This window comes from Zingiber officinale, chromosome 1A (genome assembly GCF_018446385.1).
Source record: "Zingiber officinale cultivar Zhangliang chromosome 1A, Zo_v1.1, whole genome shotgun sequence".
Lineage (NCBI taxonomy): Eukaryota > Viridiplantae > Streptophyta > Magnoliopsida > Zingiberales > Zingiberaceae > Zingiber > Zingiber officinale.
In genome coordinates this window covers 4,268,801-4,291,658 of record NC_055987.1, presented here as the reverse complement: position 1 = coordinate 4,291,658, position 22,858 = coordinate 4,268,801, and the positions used below count along the sequence as shown (strand labels likewise).

The window sequence follows — 22,858 nt, the reverse complement described above, 5'->3', positions numbered from 1 at the left end:
TAAGACACCCAGCATACACCCAGTCGGCTCAAGATCCGGTTGGATTTATGGGGCTCACCCCACTTCTAATGGGAAAGGCTCCCAACATACATCCGGTCGGCTCAAGAGCTAGTAGGACCTACAGGGCTCAGCTCTCCACTCCTCATAGGCCTGGATCCTAGCATACAACCAGTCGGCCCTAGTGTCGGTCGGACCTACATGGTTCAGCTCCCCACTTCTGATGGGTAAGAATCCTAGCATACACTCGGTCATCCCCACAACCGGTCAGACTCCTTCTAAAAGGCAGTATTATCAGAGAATCACAATAACCTGTCAAGTCTTATCAGAGAATCACAATAACCTATGTCACGCCCCAGAGGTATACTTATCCGATAGAATGGACGGTACCCCTTGTGACAATATTTGATATAACATGATATAAGTCCACAAATCAGGAATAAATATCCAGCGGAAGATAAAAACATAACCACCACTCAAAAAAAGAGATTTACACAATTCCCTCATAATATATAAAACACAAATGATTGCGTACCGGTACGATTTACATAATAAGTACAAGTCCGAAAAAACACCGGCAACAAGGCTTAAATCCACGAATGAAACAAGTGTAAATACAAACAAACAGGACATTGCGGGAAAAGCATGACCTCGAGTGTGTTGTAAGACTGGCAGCCAGGACATCTGAGAGACATAACACCTTCTCTATCTGCTAACCTGAAAGTCAAAGGAAAAGTAAGGAGATAGTGAGTACAACAATTCAATGGGTAGAAGAAAATAGCGCATGAATAATATACTGTCAGGAGATCAAAGGATACCGTCTCAGATAAAATACTTACTAACCAATATAGGTGTCCCAACATAATAACCAGTTAATCAAAAGTATAATCAATAATATAACACTTCACTAACCTGCTCAACCAAGTATAGCCAACAAATTAGGAGTACATACAGAACATCCAAACCTGTATGAACAAATACATGACTGGCATATAACAAGCACATAACAAATACTGACTGCGGGAGAAACGCTCTACCACGAATGGTCCCATGGGTAATCAGGGTAAATGGCTGGTCATTGTCCGCAGGAGAACACTCTACCACGGATGGTTCCATGGGCGGACAGGATGAGGTAGCTATCTGGCTCCCTATCATTGACTGCGGAAGAACACTCACTATGGAAGGTCCCGTGGGCAGTCAGAGTATGCTACTAGTCACTATCTGCAGGAAACGCTCTACCACATATGGTCCCGTAGGCAAATAGGGTATATACCAATGGTCACAAACGACTCTCTCAACCACGCATGGGAGACAAGATATAATAATGGTCGTTGATGACTCTCTCAACCATGAATGAAAGATAATAGTCGATAGGATATACTAACGGTTGTTGACCACTCTCTCAACCATGAATGGAGACAATGATCGACAAGATATACTAACGGTCACTGATGACAGGATATAGCAACCAAGGGTCTAGTATGATACTCGAAATACTATACTATGACATAATCTTACTAATGTATAAGCATGAGCCTATATAATAAGTTAGAGTCTACTAGGATACGCAATATCTTATACCACGATATGAAATAACCAACATAGGTTTAGCAAAATGCTTGATGTCCTATGCTACGGTGTGATTGTTCTAACAATAAGTACAAACTCAACTCATCTACCAAGGGGTCTAGTAAAATATCCAACGTCCTACACTATAGGATGATAATATCATACATATCTATATCTACAAACAAACAAACTGTTACCCAAATTAAATATTTATCTTTGTAATTATATAAAATAAATATTTTTAATTAATGCTTATTGAATGGTCGAGAAGAAGCAGGATGCTGCACAAAATATTTTTAAAAGCTGCATAATTAAATATTTTTAATTGATCCCAGCCGAGTCACCTTCCACTGACATGAAAACGCGCGACAAAAAAAAAAATCATTGCACTTGCCAATGCGAGTGTGGAGGCCGAAGCCTGCCGTATTGCTTGGATTCCATTCAAATTGGATCTCACATTGGAAGAAGGGAAGCGGGAATAAATATATTCCGGTTTGATCAGAAAAAATAATGTTAGTAAAAATTTTCACATTGCTCTTTGAAATTTCATCTGTTTTTTAATGTGTTAAAAAAATAATAAAAATTTGGTCTCATTAATTATCTTCTAGTCAGAAATTTTCTATCGATCATCAGAATAATTCAGAAAGTCCAAAAATTCAACATCCTTTAATTATTCCTCTCATTTAGAGAAAAAATTTTAACAAATACGATATAACTGGGGTCGAACTGTAAATATCCAGAGTCCAAAAATTCAACATCCTTTAATTATTCCTCTCATTTAGAGAAAATTTTTTAACAAATACGATATAACTGGGGTCGAACTGTAAATATCTGGATGATAATTTGAATGTTCTACTATGCACTATAACCCAGAGACTTTTAATGGATGATAACGTTATAATAAGAAGTAGTTAGGGTTAAATTGAAATTTGCTAAATTTGACTAGCTCCCGACCTATGCACGTTCTCATGTTTGTTGCACACGAACCCATGCACGTTCTCTAATTCACTATCTTAAGTTATCAATATGGAAAGTAAAACGGGGCATTATGGAAACTCTGCACTTCCGAATTCACTATATTGCCATCGTCTTAATTATTTGCCTAAGACTAGGATTTTAAAGTGATGAATATTGGTCACAATTTAAAGCGGAGATTATTTTTATATTGAGTTGTATTCTATTTCACCACAGCTGCTTTATTTTAAAGATGTATTATTCCATTCTATGAAGCGTAAAGAATATTTCAGATTTTAAATTACTAATAAATATTTTTATTAAAAAAAACGGATGACATATGTATGTAAGAATTCCTTTTAAATAAATAAGTTGAAAAAAGACTCTACCAATTATGTCATGGGTGTGGATTTCTTTAATTTTCAATAGTATATATATATGTGTGAACTTAATAAATATTATGGCACATTAACTCGTCATATTGTTGTACAAATTAACTATTACTTAGTCAGCTTCTACAAATAAATAAGCTGAAAAAATGACACTAAGAAGCGAGGTAAAGAATGAATCAGGGATTGATAAATTTAATGGTCCAGATAAACTTGTGCTTATAAAAGTGAAACGGCTAAAAAGAATACAAGAGAGATTAATGAATTTAATGGTTCAGATAGATCTATTTATCTATGTAATTATAAATTAAATAGTCTTAATTAATGTTTGATTAGTAAGCTTCTATAAAAAAAGAAAATAGAAGGGGAGAGAGTTTAGTTGCGATTCATATTTGTAATTATATTATATATTAAATATTTTTAATTAATCCTTACTGAGTCAGTTTCCACTGAACTGAAAAATATTTTTAATTATATATTAGATTCAGAAGCATCGCCCGACTTTCCTTTGATCTCCAGCTTCCTTTTAGCAGTATTTGCTTAGTGAGACTATTCTGTAGTTTGCAGAAGCATAACGGCAACAACGATCATCTCCTGATCCATTTTATTTGGAGGTAATCAAATCTCGTATACATATTACTTTGCTATATTAATTAATCCTTAAAAAGTATGATTTGCCATCAATCAATAGTTACATATTACTTTGCTATATTAATCCTTGATTGCTACTGCCTTTGTTTTGTTTTTGCTGTTCTTTTGGCTTGCAGATCTGAAAGAAGAGCAAAGATCTGCCGCTGCTCTCTGATCTGCAATCAGATGGCGGTGTCACTAACAGTGGTAGGGGGATGGTTCGCGCAGGCCTTCATCCAGACCTTGATCGATAAGGCCAGCGACAAAGCCATCCAACTGTTTGCCGAACGCCGGGGTTTCGCGGCGGACATGGAAACTCTGTGCACGTCGCTTCTGGAGACTCAAATCATCCTTGACAAGGTACAGAGTAGTCAGAGCAACGACACCAAGTGGAAGACATTGATGCAGAAACTCAAGGATGCTGCTTATGATGCTGAGGACTTGATAGATGAGTTCCAATACCATGTACTCAGGCAGAAGATCAAAGGTGAAGAAGAGGACAAGGCAGCAAGTGGCTCCGGTGGCCTTCCAAACATTTTTTCTGCTGCAAAAGAAAAGTTGTTTGGTTCTTCTCATTCCTTGGAGGAAGAGGCCATGAGAGCTAGCGTGGTGGAGATTCAAGGAAGGCTGGAGAGAATCGCTAACAGTATGAAGAGCATCATGAATGTGTTACCACCAAATGATAGAGGGAAGCAACCAGATCAGATGAAGTTTCAGACCAGAGAATCATGCTCTTCCCCGGTGACGGACATATTGTTTGGTAGAGATAAAGAACTCAATCAAGTGGTAGACTGGTTGTTGGGGTCAGCTAATCAGGTGGAACCAGCATCGGGATTTCTCAATGATTCCTCATCCGTCTTGCCCATTGTCGGTATAGGAGGGGCTGGAAAGACTACTCTTGCTCAGTATGCCCACAAAGACAACAGAGTTCAGGATCATTTTCACCTCAAGATTTGGGTCTGTGTGGCTAACAATTTCACTGTACAGGGACTCGCTAAATCTATAATAGAGTCAGTAACTCTACAAAAACAAGATGATAATATGGGGTTAGAACCTCTTCAAAAAATACTCCATCAACATATTACAAAAAAGAAGTTTCTGCTTGTTCTGGACGACGTGTGGAGCAATAATAAGAGTATTTGGGAGAAATTCTGTGCACTACTCAAATTTGGAGCTCATGGTAGCAAAATCATTGTTACAACTCGAGATTTGAAAGTTTCTAAAATGGTTAGCCTGGCAGAACCAATCTCGCTCCATGGTTTAGATGAAGATGTCTTTTGGCAATTGTTCAAGAAATGCTCATTTGGCACACTCAACCCTGAAGACTATCCGGAGCTAGAAGACATTGGTAGAAAGATTGCTCTCAAGTTGAAGGGCTCACCATTAGCCGCAAAGACACTCGGCAGTGTTCTGCAAACAGACTTGTGCCAGCAACACTGGGCCACCGTAATGGAGAGTGACATATGGAAAGTAAAACAAGATGAAGATGGCATTATGCCAGCCCTGCATTTAAGTTATCAATATCTTAATGAAAATATGAAGCAGTGTTTTGCTGTTTGCTCGGTGTTCCCTAAAGACTACGTGTTTGAAGAAGCTGAGTTGGTTCAAATGTGGATGGCCAAAGGCTTCACCCAAAATAAAAACGCAAAGAGGATGGAAGATATTGGAAGCAACTATTTTCTTGAGTTTATCAACAGGACTTTTTTTCAAGAATTCAAATTTGGTGGATTCGTGATGCATGATCTTATACATGATTTAGCCGAGATGATTTCTACGGAAGAGACATGTAGGATTGAAAATAACAGACAAACAAAGATGTTCTCCACTATTCGGCATCTACGAGTAGAAGGAAAATTGCCGTTGGAGGTCTCTGGATACGATAAGTTGCGCACCTTGATGTTGAAAAAAAATTCACCTCCAGATAGTCTCTTTGAAAAACTAAGAAGCATTCGCGTTTTGAATGTAAGTCAGTGTGGCTTGCAGGAGTTATCTGAACATATTGGTAAATTGATTCACCTCCGTTACCTTGATTTATCATTCAATTATGAAGTTAAAGTTTTGCCCGACTCATTATGCGACCTTTATAATTTGCAAACGCTGAAGACACGAAAGTGTAATGCAATAGAGTCTGTACCACAAGAATTATGTAAGCTGGTCAATCTGAGACACATTGATGCAGATGACGAGTTTTGGGTGATGATAAAGGATGTACGGAGACTAACTAATCTTCAAGAATTGCCAACATTTAGTGTTCAAGAGGACGATGGACTCAAGCTTGCACAACTAAAGGATTTGGCACAGCTTCATGGAACACTTCATATTCAAAATCTTGAGAATGTGGTCGATAGCAAAGAAGCACAGCATGCTGAGTTAAAGAACAAAGTCCACCTAAAAGAATTGGTGTTAGAATGGAATGATGAGAAGGATGCCAAGTTGGAAGAGGAAGTAATTGAAGGTCTGCAGCCACACGAATCACTTAAAATATTGAAAATTGAAGGGTACAATGGAGGTAGGTCGCCTAGTTGGTTGATGCCAAAAGTTCTACCCAATTTGGAAAAACTTGAATTAGCAATTTGCAAGGGATGGGATGACGTTCTGCCATTTATTGGTCAACGTTTGCATCTGATTGAACTTCGCATGCACCGCATGTCTGCTTTGAAACAACTGAGTCATGAATTTGAAGGCAAGTGTTTTCCAAAACTGAAAGTGCTTAATTTATGGAATTTGCCGGCATTGGAGGAGTGGTCTTGGACTGAGGGCAAACATCTATTTCCCTGCATGCGTGAACTTCGCGTCTGCAGCTGTCCCAAACTAAAGAGATTGCCTCCCTTCCCTCCTTCCCTAGAAATATTGACAATAGAAGACTGTCCCGAGCTCAAATTAAATAGCAAAACAGAAAATGACGAAGAAGGTGGCTGCCATCTACTGCCCTCACTCAAGGAATTGGACTTGAGCTACTGTGGCGAATATGCAAAACTTTTGCCCGACTGCTTGCACAGCCTTTGTTTAATTACTAGATTGGAAATAAACCATTGTCCACACATAACGTCTATTTCTCTGGTTCAATTGGTAGAACTGCAATCCTTGTACATCTCTAACTGTGATGAGTTGAGACGGATGGAGTGCTTAGGAGTCCTTAAATCCCTCGAGAAATTGACGATAATAGGATGTCCTAAGCTGGTTCAGTTGGATGTAGAAGATGAACAAGCAGCGAGCTTGTTGTCATCTCTGCGTAAATTATGCGTGGACAACATTGCTCTGCTTAAAATGTTTCCTCTGAGAAACTCACTGTCATTCATCACAAAACTTAAAATTGAATCATGTTCTGAGGAGATGATATTTGAGGAGACGATATGGATGCAAAACCTCACTGCTGTTACATCTCTATGCTTCCGTTTTTGTGAGAAACTACAATCTCTGCCGATAGAACTGCTGCATAGCTTTCCCTTCCTTGAAGAATTAATGATGTATGGCTGTCCACAACTCCAATCACTGCCAGAGATCGGACTTTCTCCCTTTCTAAAAACATTAGTTATATCTAATTGTCCACGGATTCAACCGATGCCAGAGGAGGGGCTTCCCAAGTCACTAGATGTTTTCCATTGCTCAGGCAATGTTCATCCAACGCTGATGAAGCAGTCTAAAAAGTTCTTCGCCGATAGATATAGATAGGAGATCTTAAGAGTAAGCACCCTTGTCGCCCGTTATTTTCATGCATAGAGAGCTTTTATTTTGCATTCCTTCTATCGCATTTTTAATTAATCTTCGCAATAAAAGAATCATAGTCTCTCTTTTCACGTCTATTGGAGTCATCGACTTTTTCTTTGCCATACATTTTTTTTTTATCTTTGATAATTAGCATTATTTGCATGGCTCATTCTTTTGTTGTCTCTTGTGTTGCATGTAATTTACACGGTTAACTTATGAAGGCAAGGTTGGAATTGGAATGAGAATCTGGACGGTTCAATTAATTATCACAAGAAGGATCTGGTTCTTCAAGGACATGCTATGCATAAAAAAACGGTAAAAGTATCTATTGGAGTTTACTGATAATAATATTCAAGTGATAGTTTCGTGATATGTTCTTATGGCGATATATGATGTCTTTAGAATAGTTTACTATGGGAACAAAATTTACTTATTATGTCATAAGTGTGCATTTCTTTAATTTTCACTGAACTTGCTAAATAAGTATTATGACATATTGATTTGTCATTTTGACATTCGAATATTCTGTAACTATTATTATCAGCTTTTATATTTAAATGTGGAACTTATTTAATAATTATGTTTAACTTCATGCTTAGTCTTAATTCTTAACTCCTAGGTTTTGTGATAGATATTCACTTATATTTTGTTAAAAACATTTAATAATAAAGATACTTGAGAATAATAACTTCTTGGTATTACTTATCATTTCAATATATTGATTATTTTTTGAAATAAGAAAATTCAATCTTTGTACCAGATTTTTCTTATGTGTATAAGATAGTTATTTTTTTTCCCTTTTATTTGTATAAGTTAGTTTGGGATTCAATATATATATATTCTTCCTTGGGATCCACAATGGCCGGAGCTTCTTATGTGAATTTTGGTTGCATATATATACAGTATGAGCTAGTTATGAACTTAATTTTGAGCTATCAAACACAATCCATCCCTATTAGCCACGTTAAGTCAATCAAAATTTGGCCACTTCAAGTTACAAGCTCACCAAGTTTCAAAAACACCGTTAAATCCTTTCACACTTGATACGCATATTGGTGTAATAAGCAAACTTAACTCTTTGTATAAACATGTCAAAACAACTCAATTGCTTGCATAGTGTCGTTTCACCAACACTTTCTTTGTCTGTAAAGGTCCAGTAGCTCTTGATCTATTGCAACCTCTAATATTGGTGATAAAAATAAATTATTGTTCTTACAATCTTATACATATAGTTTAAAGCATATTGATAAGTTTGGAAGATCTCATTATCATTAATATATGGCTCAAATTGGTACTTGAAATTTGCATAGTGTCCAAGTTTCGTCTGACTAATTCTATTTCTATAGGTTGTGCCTGCGATGGTAAAGTCCTAGTCTTTTTTTCAGACCGAGACCACCCAACACAAATTTTCCTTCAAATTCAACATCATCATATGCCCAATAGAGGATCGCACCGAGGTGCTCTCGTGTTTTCCTGTAACACCTTACTGTTGTGCCAAGCTTGGGGGAGGCTTTGTCGAAGCTTTTAGAAGGATGCAGTAGGCAGAAATTGAAGACATCTAGATAATAGAATGAGATTCAATGAATTGTTCCCAAGCTTGGTCTCCCCTTCAAACCTGTATGTGACGCTATTAGACTTGTTTGAGATTGTTCCATCTCCTCACTCGACCAAGTCAAATTCTCTTGGTCAATTCAGTTATAACTTTTAGATTTCTTGCTTACTCATTGGCAGTGTCGTCTAACATATCTAAGAGGTTATATCTGGTGTGTAAATGACTTGCTTATGCATTGGCAGTGTCGTCTAACATATCTAAGAGGTCATATCTGGTGTGTAAATGACAACACCTAAAGATATCCTATCCGTTTGGACAAATGTATAAGCAAACAGAGAAAGGTGACCCTCTGATTTAAGGAAGGAGTCCCTCGAGCAATTGAAGATCGTAGGATGTCCTACGCTGGTTCAGTTGGATGTAGAAGATGAGCAAGTGGGGGGCTTGTCATCTCTGTGTAAATTATGTGTGAACAACACTGCTCTGCTTAAAATGTTTCCTCTGAGAAATTCACTGTCATTCATCAAAGAACTTGAAATTGAATCATGTTCTGAGGAGGTGATATTTGAGGAGGCCATATTGATGCAAAGCCTCACTGCTGTTACATCTCTAAGCTTCCGTTATTGTAAGAAACTACAATCACTGCCGACAGAGCTGCTGCATAACTTTCCCTTCTTAGAAAGATTGGAGATGTGTGACTGTCCACAGCTCCAATCACTGCCAGAGATAGGACTTTCTCCCTTTCTCAAAACACTAGAAATATGGAACTGTCCACAGATTCAAGCGATGCCAGAGGATGGGCTTCCCATGTCACTAGATGTTTTCCATTGCATTGGCAAAGTACATCCAACGCTGCAGGAGCAGTCAGAAAAGTTCAAGGCGGAAAAAAAAGATGAGGAGAGTAAGTAGCCTTGACGCCCGTTATTTTCATCTATAGAGAGCTTTTATTATTGCACTCCTTCTATCCTATTTTTAGTTAATCCTCAAATCTCTTTTCACGTGATTATATATATACGATTCATCATCAACTTTTTTTTGCCATACAATTTTTTTTCTTTTGTCCAAGCTCCCAAATGTCTTTGCTATTTTTTAGATATTTGATAATTAGCAATTTTCCATTGTTGCTCATCCTTTATTTGTCTCTTGTATTGCATGTAATTTACACGGTTAGCTTATGAAGGCAAGATTGGAATTGAAATGAGAACTTGGACGGTTCCATACTTCAATTAATATTCAAGTGCTAGCTTCGTGATATGTTCTTATGGTGATATATGACTCTTTAGAATCGCTTCCTACTATGGGAGCAAAATTTGCTTATTGTGTTCATCTGTGTGTATTTCTTTAGTTTTCACTGATCTGTGTGAAGTTGCTAAATAAATATTATGACATATTAATTTGTCATTTTGACATTTGAATATATTGTAACTATTATTATCGAATTTGTTGTTTTTATATTTAAACGTGGAACTTGTTTAATAATTAGGCTAAACTTTCTGCGTAACCTTAATTCTCAACTCCTAAGCTTTGTGACAGATATTTACTTACCGTTTGTTAAAAAAAATAAAAAATAAAGATACTTGAAAATAATAGCTTCTTTGTAATTCATGGTTTCAATATATTAATTATTTTTAATAAGAAAATTTAGATTTTTCTTATGTGTGTAAGATGGATATATTTTTTTTCTTTTATATGTTTAACTTTGGGATTCAATTTTGGTTGCATTATAAATTTATTTAATACATTTCTTTATATCTCAATGTGAACAATAAATTCTTTCCTGTATCCTAGGGTGGGATTAATATATTGCATTATAAATTTTTTTGGTTGCATATATATACAATGTGAGTTAATTATAAACTTTTGAGATATCAAACATAATCCAACCATGTTGACCACGTTAAGTCAATCAAAATTGACCAATTTGAGTTACAAGCTCAACAAGTTTCAAATACAGTGTCAAATAATCCTTTCACAGTTGATACATACACATATTAATGTTGGACATTGCATTAGTCCTAACTTCATCTTCCTCCATTACGTGTTATTAAAGCACCGGTTATAAGATCATTGTATCCTCCTTAAAAGGCCGTCCAAGAGTAATCGGAAAACTGTTGTTGACGGTGATCGAAGAGAAGAACATCTATGGAGAGGGATTTGGCTCGTGAAATTCGAAGGGCTTTTTAATTTCATCTTTGATTGCTCTTCTTACAACAAGTAAGAAGAACTTGTAGAGATTTGGCTCGTCGTCTTCAAGATCGTGTCGGGAGATCATTGTAAGTTGTTTACAATTTTATGTATTTTTCATGCTTTAGAACTATCAACAATGATATCAGAACGATACCTAAGCATGAAACCACTACAAGAAAAATCCACATAGACATCGGTGGAACAACAACGGTTTTAAGCAAAAACCGATGTCTTTGAGTATTTTACACCGATTTTTCCAAAAACCGATGTCTATAAGCGTAGATTTTCGCGCCAAAAAGAATTGTCTCTTTGCCGTCGCCAGGCAAGATTGATCACGATCTACCGCAGTTGTCGAACCCCGAGAGGTTACTGACTATCAGCTTCCATGGCCGGAGAGTGCCAGCGACCATGTCAGGAGGCCGACGATCATCAGTCACGGCAACCGTGTTCGTCGCGGCAGTAGAAGAGAGTGTCGTGGTCGTGATAGATAATAGAAGAAAAAGTTTAATCGATTAAACTAATCTATTAAAACATATTTTAATCGATTCAAAATATCTGTAATCGATTAAACTGACGAAGCACAATAAACCTGTGCAATCGATTCAAGAACAGGTGTAATTGATTCAAACAGTTTTTAATCGGTCTGTGTAATTGATTTGAGTAATCGATTCAAGTTAAAGTTTTTTTTGAGAAAAAAAAACTACTGCGTTGTTTTCTCTGCGCCACTGAAATTGATGCAAGCGTCGGTGAGGGGTTGGTGACCGGTGTCCATGGCCGGTGAGGGTCAACTACCGGGTTGAAAGGCCGGCAATCGGTGACCTGCATGTTCCTCGCGTGAAGAAGAAGATGCAACAGTTTTTGTTTTTCATGATGTCATGTTTTTAATAGATTGAACAATCAGGAAATCAATTAAACCGATGATGATGCAAAGTATTAATTATTGTTCATCCGTTAAAAAAGTCAACAGTAGATTATGCATAAAACGTTTGATTAAAATTAATTTAATGCATTTATTTATTAATTAAATACATGTAGAAATATTTTGTTAATTAATAAATATATATTTAATTAATTTATGTTCAATTAATTGAAAATTGAAGTATACCAACTTAGTCCAACCAGATCTCAATTTGGTTCAAACTATTGGTTGGTTTGATTAGACCAATTAAATTCAATAATACTCAGATCGAGTTCAAATCATTAGTTAGTTTAATCAGATCAGTTTATTATTGAATTAATTAGAGTAGTTTGATCACATGGGTTGGACTGGCCCAATCTAACCCGATCTGTGATTTACACCATTAGTTGGTTTAACTAAACTAATTATATTTATTCTAATAGGTTAGACTAATCCAATGGACATTGAGTTTGATCAAATGGACCTAAGTTTGATCAATAAGTTTGAGATTGACTTAAATAAGCTTAGATTAACAGAACAAAGGTAGGTATCCTAGTCCAATTAGATTAGTTCTAATGAGGACAATGGGTAAAGTTTAGGATCTGGTTTCTTGGTCGACCGATCTAATGAGTCAGTTAACTTAGACTCCTGGCAATAGAGAAAATTTATTTTTCTTGATTAATAATGTAAGTTTTATGCCTGTATAAATTGAATTAAGCCGATTTTGTATTGGTAAACTAGTTTTATACTGACTTATGTAATTTACAGATGGCACGGACTATTACTACCTTAACTCGTCGTGAAGTGCGACGGAACCAACTGAGAGAGGAAATTTAGGAGATTGAATATAACCCAGTTAATGGAGCTAACGGACACTTGAAAGGCTTGATCGATTGTTTTGGAAACTCGAGCGAGAAGAGTTTTCAATCCTGGACAATTATAGGATCTGGGCTTTGATGAGTTCATTGCCGGAGTATCCCAAGGTGGAAACAAACTATATATGGGGTGAATCTCATATGCACAGTTGTGTGTAGAGCTACTTCACCATGTGGATCAAGAAGATCCCAAAGAGTTTGAGGAGGATCCACAAGAGGAACCGAAAGTAGATCCAATAGAGAATTTTGAAGTTGGTATACAGGAGATTGCCTCAAATGAGTCCAGTTTCAAGGGGATTGAGTTGACCACTGCACTGGTATTTGTCCTAGTGGGAGTGATGTTGACCTATCTAGTTTATTAGAGTTCTTTTATTATTATTGTCGATATGTACGAACAGTATTAGCTCATTTAGGCTTTGAGTTATGTAATAATTTCTATCGTTATATACGAACAAAGTTATTTTATGAAAAGTTTTGTTATATGTTAACAATATGCAGTATGTTTATATGAATGATATGTTCAGTCATATCATGTACTCTACATGATACATGATAAATAATTAGTTCATTTTATTAAATAATTAGTTCATTTAATTAAAGAAATCATCATAGAATAATGATTTATTCATTTAATAATTAGTTCATTGGTTGGGATGTATGTAATAGTATTGATTAATGTTGATTTGATTGAACCATACAAATAATGAGTGGAAACAAAGTTATCACTTGATTTTGTAGACTAATTCAAATTAACATTGAGTCAATCATAAATTACATGCATATGAATTACACTGAATACTAAATAATATATTTATTTATGTTAGATCATGGCAAATAAGAACATCATAGCTAAATCTAATAACAAAGAGAAATTATATGAGGATAACTACAAAATCTGGCAGCTCAAAAATACAATATATTCTTGAGGAAAAAGAAGTTCTTGAGGCTATAAGATAGGTTATGAAAGAATCTGCAGAAGATCCCACTGCACAGAATGGATGAGATCTTGATACCTATAAGACATGGAAGAAGAAGGACTCTAGTGATAAGGAAATATTGATTAGTTCAATGGTGGATGACCTAGTTTTTTAATATGAGTCATATCTTTCGGCTTATGCAGTCTGAGTAGCCCTTAAGGAGAAATATAGTGGAGTAAGTCTAAGCAAGCTTCGACGGGTGACAATTAAGTTTGGCAGCTACAAGAAGCGTCTGAATCTTTCAATGGTTCAACACCTTAGGGAGATGTTGAACATGATTCGGGAGCTTAAAACTACTGGTCATGAGTTGACCGATGAACAACAGGTTCAAGCAGTTATTCGTGTTGGTGTGGTTAGCACTAACGGTCTAACTCAGATTTTGATGAATGACAAATATGTTAAGTTAGTTTCATTGTGGTCTAACACTTTAACTAAGTGTGCAGGAGAAGCCCAGACTGGTCGACGGGCTGACCAGATGTCTTGCACGAAGCCCAGCTAGGTCGACGGGCCGACCGGATAGCTGGCACGAAGCCCAGACAGGTCGACGGGCTGACTAGATGTCGGGCACGAAGCTCAGCTAGGTCGACGGGCCGACCAGATAGCTGGCACGAAGTCTAGATAGGTCGACAGGCTGACATGATGTCTGGCATGAAGTCCAGCTAGGTCGACGGGCTGACCTGATAGCTGACACAAAGTCCAAACGGGTTGACGGGCTAACCGGACGTCTGACAGGTAAGTTAAGGTAAGTCATTCGAGGGGAGTGACTTGGTGAGGACGCGTTGCCAGTTAGGGAACTTAGGCGCTGATCCAACTTAGAACCATTTTGGAACTCTAAGTTGAGATCTTGACTAGATTCTAGTCTCGGTGAGACGGAATCTAAGTTACTATTATTCTTCTATTGCGCTAACTTTTGTGTTGCAGGGTAGTATAACTTTTATTTTACCTCGGACTAACATTTTCTTGTAGGAGAAAGACTTTTTGGAGAAAAGTGGTCTGGTCGCTCGGAGTTGGTCCGGGCACCTCGAAGGCAAAACTTATCATCGACAGCTTGGAGCGCGTCGATTGGTATGACGATGTCACAGTCCAGGCATCCGAAAAGGATCCGGGCGCCCGGAGCCTCTTATATAAGGAGGGTGAGTCCTGGAGTAAAGTACAACAACGACGTCTGATCTACTGCGTTGTGCCCCTGTGACGCTGCAAAGCCTCTCCGACAACATGTTCTTTTTCCTTTTCTCTATTGTTGTCGGTATTTTTTATTTAAAGTTCTTGTACGCAAATTTGTAAATCTTTTACGAACTATCAGTGACTGTCCAAAGAAAGCACTCGACGAGTGCAGGCCTTGAAGTAGGAGTCGACCAAGGCTCCGAACCAAGTAAATTGGTTCTTGTTAGCATTGTTCTTTTATTTTTCCGCTGTGCACTCCGTTACGATAATTTTTCGATTGGTATTCACCCCCCCTCTATCGACTTTCATGATCCAATAAGTGGTATCAGAGCAGGTACCGCTCTGAATTGGTGCAAACACCAATCAGGCAAAGGGGGTCTTTTTTAAAAATAAAAATTAGATACCGTTTTTGCTTTAAAAAAAAACTCTTACGCCTTTCATTTTTTTTCCCTCCAAAAATATTTTTGAAAAATTCATTTTCATTCTTTCACCGTTGGTTAGTGTTGACAAAATATCACGTTTAACAAAATTTGTAGTAATATTTTTAAATATTTTTTAAATATTTTATTATTTTTTTAAAAAATTATTATTTTTTCGCACGCATATTTCTTTATCTCCCACATTGCTTACCCCAAGACAAAGTCTTGAAAATTATTTCTTATCTATTTTTTTTGCATATACCAGTGTCTATTCAAGAAGGACGGAGCATCCATGGACCACCACCATATGATCAAAAAGATTTCAACTACTGTAAGCGAGGAATGGAATGGTTCTTAGAAAGTCTAAATTTTGATAATTGGCTGATATTCAGAAAACCTTCTCAGGACTCAGAATTGAACAAAAATATAAGTAAATTTATTTGTAATATTTTACCTAACAATGTTTTATGCAGACTAGAAAAGTACAAGAATGCACATGAGCTTTTGACCCAGTTGATCAAGCTACACGAGGAGTCGTTAGAGCCAGAGGATCAAGTCAAAATCAAATCTGGACTCGAGTCAAATCCAATCGAAAATCCTACTGAATTAGGGGTTGTAAAATATCGAAAAAGGGCAAATAACCATAAGAAATTTTTTTTGAAATTTTTAGAAATTTTTTCATAATTTTTCGGAGACCGTATGATGAGTTTACGGGGATAAAAAATGAGCCCTGGGAAAGCCTGTTTAGGCTATCCCATTTTAACGAGGAAATATTTATTTTTTTATTCCTTTTCTTTCTTTTTCTTTTTCTTTTATTCCTTTTCCTTCGTTTTCCTCCCCCGCGTGCCCGTGCCCTAGCTTCGCGTCGTCTCCTCCCTTGCCCAAACCGCTCTGCGAAGGTTCCCCCCCCCCCCCCCCCCTCGCGATTAAACCCCTCGGCCAAGGGTCTCTCTTCCTCTTCGAGGTTGAACCTGATCACCTTCCTTGCCTTTGCCCAATCCTCTTCCTCTCTTCTCCTCCGTCCCTGCCCAAGCGTCGGCGACGCGCGAACCATCGTCGGTCGAACCACCCTCCCGATCCTTCCTCCCTCACCCCTCGTTACACCGGCCAAGCTTTTGTTTCCCTATCTCTTTCTCTCTTCCGGCAGAGCACCACCGACTTTCCCTTCCCCTCGCGTTGCCCCGGTTACAATGGCCGACACTGGTCGGAAGCCACCGATCACCTCACAGTCGTCCTCAACAGATCGCGCCCCCTCTGTTGCGATTTGGCAGCACAACCGCCACCTCCAAGCCCTAGTCTCACCCTCTGTTCTCGGCGTCTCGACCCATCGTCTCCTCTCAGCCCCGATCACGCCGGTGCCGAGGCTCTTTATCGTCGGTGTAGGGCCATCGCAGCCACATCTGAGCCTTTCCTCTATGCCCTAGCAGTGGTCTTTGAGGATCTGCTGGTTTTCAGCCATCACATCCCTGTTAGCCGGAAGTTTGCATCGCTGGATCTTTGGGCATCACAAATAGTAAGAGAAGAATAGGTAAGGTGCACAAATTGGGTTCTGGAATTAGGTTATCGTTTGGTGTGATGATTTCTTGAGCTCCATTTTGATACGGGCAGTGAAGTGCAGGTTATTTATTTGGTTCCAACAGCTAATCCTATTCCGGCAGTAACATCCCTGGTTGTGGATCAGTATTAGGGGTTGTGAGATTGAAGTAAGATACTTAATTGGGTTGAATTAGGTATGAGTTGGATTGTGTAATTAGTTGGTTATGTGTTGATTAGGGTTGTACCCTAATTTAGTATTAGAGATTTTATTTAGCTATTTATATGAATTTAGCTAAATAATATTGATCCTGTCCGAAAGTTGAATCAACGAACTCTGGGCACGTGGCGCTCTCCAAGCGGCTGAAGTAGATCGGCTGACTGTCCGCCCGGAGCTCCGGTGAACCTGCACAGAAGTCGGGCCGGGAAGGGGTTCCCAGCGACGACCCTCCGACGCTCAAGTCAGGCAAAGCTCAACAAGAAAGTGGCTCCCAAAGTTGTAGAACGCGTACCTCCGGCGAAGGATGAGGGCCTTTATATAGGGCTGGAGGGAAGCGGGTGCACACGTACCGAGGTGTACACGTGTCCTTAGCCCATACCCCAGTAAGAGCCTGTCAGTGAGCTTACCTGACCTCATACTGCTACAGTCCAAGCATGTCTTCGATGGGACAGCGGAACCCTCTGTCGTAAGATTTGGAGTATGGCCTAAACGTGGAACATACCCGCTGTCAGAAAAAGATGTCCCTTGTCCTTTTCCCCTTTGCTTCCGGCCGGCCCGCCTCCGGGCGTCCGGCCGGCTAGCCTCTGCCTTACGTCCGGCCGGGCACACATAGTGATCTACTAAGATTCTCGGTGATGTGTTTTGTGGAGACTGTTAGCAGTATGCTACCTCATGTTTCGGCCGAGCGTGCCCTCCGCTCGGCCCTACGATCTTGTACCATGAGCGCCGGGGCCCAGCTTCCTGCTGGGGCGCCTTCAGTTAGAGCCCGGTCAGCCGGCTGGGCGTTCAACCAACCCCTATCCGGTCGGCCACCCGGCCCTTTGACTTCCACGTGGCGTTGACTCCCCAGAACGGTGGTCCCCTGTTCTTACCGCCGGATCACTTGCCTCCCCGTCAAGTCTAGTCGAGGGAGGCGATTAGTCCGACTGACTGGACTGCGAGTCTAGCCAGGCGACGCATCCGTGCCATTATCCTCCACTCGGCCTACCACAGTGATGGCCTTGAGGTTAGTCAACAGCCACATTCCTTGAACCTCCTCGTAATCTGCGCCAATCTTCGACATTAAGGCTGAGCATGCGCTCATTAAATGCTTCGAATGGCTGAATGCCACGTGGCACACTGTAGTCATCGTACGGCGGTGACAGCGTGGTGCTTTGATGGGATCGAAGCGGTTCGAAATGGACGGTGCGATGCACGCTTTGATTCCCGTGACCTGGATCCAACGGTGGAGGCCGCCCGGCCTCCACCCTATAAAATCTTCATTCTCCCCTATCCCCCTCATTTGCTTTCACGATCTCTACCTTCGTCCCTGGTGTTTCGGTGCTCCGGCGATTCCATTCCTGCTCTCCGACACTCTCCGGCGCCTCTTCCTTGATCCTTTTCCTCGCAGTAAGGCTCTATATCTTTTCTTCCTTATTTCCGGTGTTTCCTCCGCATTTCTTTCCCCAGTTTCAATCCTTGGGGCCGTTTTTCGCTTGCTGCCGCCTTTCTTCTACCTTTCCACCTTTTTTATTCCTTCCGCTCGGATCATGACTAGTTCTTCTCATCCTGAAGACCAGTCCCTCGGCCCATGGTACACCACCATGCAGTCCCGATTCGACCAGCGTGATTTTGATGTTCTAACCGACAATTTTGAAATCCCCGATGATTTTGAACTTCTTTTGGCCGGTCCCTCCGCTCGGCCGCACAAGCCATCGCGCGGAGCCTTCTGTGTCTTCCGCGACCAATTTACCGCTGGTCTGCGTTTCCCTGTATATCCTTTCATTATCGATGTTTGTAACTTTTTCGGTGTTCCGCTCGGCAGTCTAGTACCCAACACTTTTCGCCTTCTCTGCGGGGTTGTTGTTTTGTTCAAAATCCACAACATCCCCCTCCGATCGGACGTCTTTTTCTATTTCTATTACCCCAAGCAATCCGAGCCGGGCACCTTCATGTTTCAAGCTTGGCCCGGCTTAGTCTTCTTTAACAAACTGCCTTCTTCCAATAAACATTGGAAGGAGTATTTTTTCTATATCCGTATGCCCGAGCAGGCCAATTTCCGGATCAAGTGGCAGGTCGACCTACCCCCCACTCCTGAGCTGAAGAAATTCAAGACCTGATTGGACTACCTCCATGCTGCAAACATGCTAGCCGGTCTACGGCTCGACATCAATAAGCTTCTTAACGAAGGAGTGATGTACATCTTCGGTCTGAGTCTCATACGGACTCCTCTTCCGACCGGCTTCGGTAAGAATTTTACTTGGGTGTTTGCTTTGATTGCTAACTGATTTTTCTCCTTTCCTTTGCAGCGGACATCGTCATGGAGTCGGTAATGGCCGACATTCTGAAGAGAAAGGCGGCGACGCTCAAAGCCGCGGCAGCAAAGGAGATGGAGGCGCTTGGTATCCAGCCGGTCGGCTCGCATGAAGGGGAGAGTGGGACTCGTGCAGAGTCGGCCGCTCAGGCTTCTCAACAGCATGTGGCAAGCGGAGCCACTCCCAGCGGAGGACAAACTGTCCAAGATGAAGGTTCCGCTCGGGAAGAGGGACAACCCGCCTCGAAGAGGCGCCGAGTGGAAACTCCACTCCGCTCAGCTAAATATGTAATATTTCGAGTACATACCATTCCACTTTGATAGCAGAGATCGCTCACTAGACACCGACGAAGTATCTTTGGGTGCTGGGCCGCGCGGATCGAACGATATTGACAGCGAGTTTCTTGGACAATTGCATCCTTTTTATCGGCCTCATCCGCTCGGATTATTTATAGACGCCGGCTCGTCTCTCGATATTTAACGTCGGAGCTCGACGGCCTTCCGCTCGGAGGGTTTATAGACGCCGGCTCGTCTCTCGATATTTAACGTCGGAGCTCGACGGTCTTCCGCTCGGATGATTTATAGACGCCGGCTCGTCTCTCGATATTTAACGTCGGAGCTCGACGGTCTTCCACTCGGATGATTTATAGACGCCGGCTCGTCTCTCGATATTTAACGTCGGAGCTCGACGGCCTTCCGCTCGGAGGGTTTATAGACGCCGGCTCGTCTCTCGATATTTAACGTCGGAGCTCGACGGTCTTCCGCTCGGATGATTTATAGACGTCGGCTCGTCTCTCGATATTTAACGCCGAGCTCGACGGTCTTCCGCCGGATTATTTATAGACGCCGGCTCCTCTCGATATTTAACGCCGGAGCTCGACGGTCTTCCGGATGATTTATAGACGCCGGCTCGTCTCGATATTTAACGCCGGAGCTCGGCGACCTTCCGCTCGGAGGGTTTATAGATGCCGGCTCGTCTCGATATTTAACGCCGGAGCTCGGCGGTCTTCCGCCGGATGATTTATAGACGCCGGCTCGTCTCGATATTTAACGCCGGAGCTCGGCGGTCTTCCGCCGGATGATTTATAGACGCCGCCTCTCGATATTTAACGCCGGAGCTCGACGGCCTTCCGCTCGGAGGGTTTATAGACGCCGGCTCGTCTCTCGATATTTAACGTCGGAGCTCGACGGTCTTCCGCTCGGAGGGTTTATAGACGCCGGCTCGTCTCTCGATATTTAACGTCGGAGCTCGACGGCCTTCCGCTCGGAGGGTTTATAGACGCCGGCTCGTCTCTCGATATTTAACGTCGGAGCTCAACGGTCTTCCGCTCAGATTATTTATAGACGCCGGCTCGTCTCTCGATATTTAACGTCGGAGCTCGACGGCCTTCCGCTCGGAGGGTTTATAGACGCCGGCTCGTCTCTCGATATTTAACGTCGGAGCTCGACGGTCTTCCGCTCGGATTATTTATAAACGTCGGCTCGTCTCTCGATATTTAACGTCGGAGCTCGACGGTCTTCCGCTCGGATTATTTATAGACACCGGCTCATCTCTCGATATTTAACGTCGGAGCTCGACGACCTTCTAAGGCTAATTTTTATTATATACTCCCGAACGGCATGGGGTCTTCGTCATCGAGCCTCCGACTCGGCTAACATGCTCCCGGCCGAACGGCGTGGGATCTTTAACCTCGATCGTGCTTCGAATAATATACACCCTGCCCGAACGGTACGGGGTTTTTACTATCGAGCCTTCGACTCGTGTAATTTATATGCCCGGCCGAACGGCACGGGGTTTATGCCTTCGAGCATTTGGTTCGTATAATTATATGCCCGGCCGAACGGCACGGGGTCTTCACGCAGTAGGCCGTTCGGCGGATAATGCTCAATGCGTTTTATCTTTTTGCTTCCTGCATTACAAGTACATAGGCGGCTCAAAATATATACAAAAATGAGTTATATCAGTGCACCTTTCACCCAGCTCGATAAGGCTGGAGATGATTCGCGCTCCATGGTCTATTCAGTTGCCGCCCGTCTTCATCCTCCAAATAATAAGCGCCCGAGCGGAGCTTTTCGATGATTTTGAAGGGGCCGGCCCAAGGAGCTTCTAGCTTGCCGACGTCGCCGACCGGCTTCACTTTCTTCTAGACAAGATCGCCCACCTGGAATGACCTGGGGATTACGCGTCGGTTGTAATTCAGCTTCATCCTTTGCCGGTACGCCATCAGCCGGACGGACGCATTGGCTCGCTCCTCATCGACCAAATCCAGCTCCATGTTCCTCCGCTCGGCATTATCATCATCATAATTCTGTATCCGGGCTGACTCGACGCCGTCTTCAACAGGAATAACCGCTTCGCCGCCATAAACCAGATGGAAAGGCGTGACGCCCGTTCCTTCCTTTGGGGTGGTTCGGATGGCCCATAGGACGCCCAACACTTCATCTACCCAGCTTCCTCCCAAATGGTCGAGCCGAGCGCGCAGAATACGAAGAATTTCCCGATTGGCTACTTCGGCTTGACCATTGCTTTGGGGGTATGCCACGGACGTGAAGTGTTGCTCTATGCCATAGCTTTTCCACCAATCTTCGAGCAACTTTCCTGTGAATTGCCGCCCGTTTTCTGAAACAAGCCGACGAGGGATGCCAAACCGACAGATGATGTGCTGCCAGATGAACTTCTTGACCATCTGCTCGGTGATCTTCGCCAACGGCTCGGCCTCCACCCACTTGGAAAAATAATCAACCACCACCAGCAAAAACTTCCGCTGTCCGATCGCCATAGGAAACGGACCTACAATATCCATTCCCCATTGGTCGAACGGACAGGACACAGTAGCTGCCTTCATTTCTTCCGCCGGTCGGTGAGAGAAATTATGATACCTTTGGCAAGATAGGCAAGTCGCAACGGTCCGAGCGGCGTCTGCTTGTAGGGTTGGCCAGAAGTACCCGGCCAGCAAGACCTTTTTGGCCAATGATCGTCCGCCCGGATGCCCTCCGCAGGATCCTTGATGTACTTCTTGGAGGATGTAAGCCGCGTCTTCCGAGCTCACGCATTTCAACAGTGGGCGAGAGAAGGCCTTCTTGTATAATTGATCTCCAATGAGCGTGAACCGACCGGCTCTCCTCCTTAGTAGCTGGGCCTCATCCCGATCGGACGATGTAGCACTTGAGCGGAGAAACTCCATGATGGGTGTTCGCCAGTCGCTCGGGAACGTGAGGGCTTCCATCCGGTCGACGTGCGCCACCAAAGATACTTGTTCGATTGGTGATTGGGTGACGAACGGCGTTATTGCACTTGCAAGTTTGGCTAACTCATCGGCCGCTTGATTTTCTGCTCGGGGTATCTTTTGGATGATGACCTCTCTGAAATTGGCTCTGAACTTCTCAAAGGCTTCAGCATAAAGTTTGAGCCGAGCGTTGTTAATCTCAAAAGTACCAGAGAGCTGCTGAGCGGCCAACTGAGAATCTGAATGTATAGTCACCCATCCGGCTCCCA

The 22,858-nt window shown here is 41.7% G+C and overlaps 1 protein-coding gene across 1 annotated transcript; it reads left to right on the top strand.

The window, feature by feature from the left end:
* The first annotated feature begins 3,410 nt into the window (after nt 1–3,410).
* On the top strand, nt 3,411–10,235 carry LOC122015925 (putative disease resistance protein RGA1). Its single transcript, XM_042573035.1, has 5 exons — nt 3,411–3,523; nt 3,677–7,223; nt 7,469–7,562; nt 8,594–9,697; nt 9,968–10,235. Exon 2 carries the CDS (start codon nt 3,726–3,728, stop codon nt 7,209–7,211), a length of 3,486 nt encoding a protein of 1,161 aa, XP_042428969.1. The 5' UTR covers nt 3,411–3,523; nt 3,677–3,725; the 3' UTR covers nt 7,212–7,223; nt 7,469–7,562; nt 8,594–9,697; nt 9,968–10,235.
* The last annotated feature ends 12,623 nt before the right edge of the window (nt 10,236–22,858 follow it).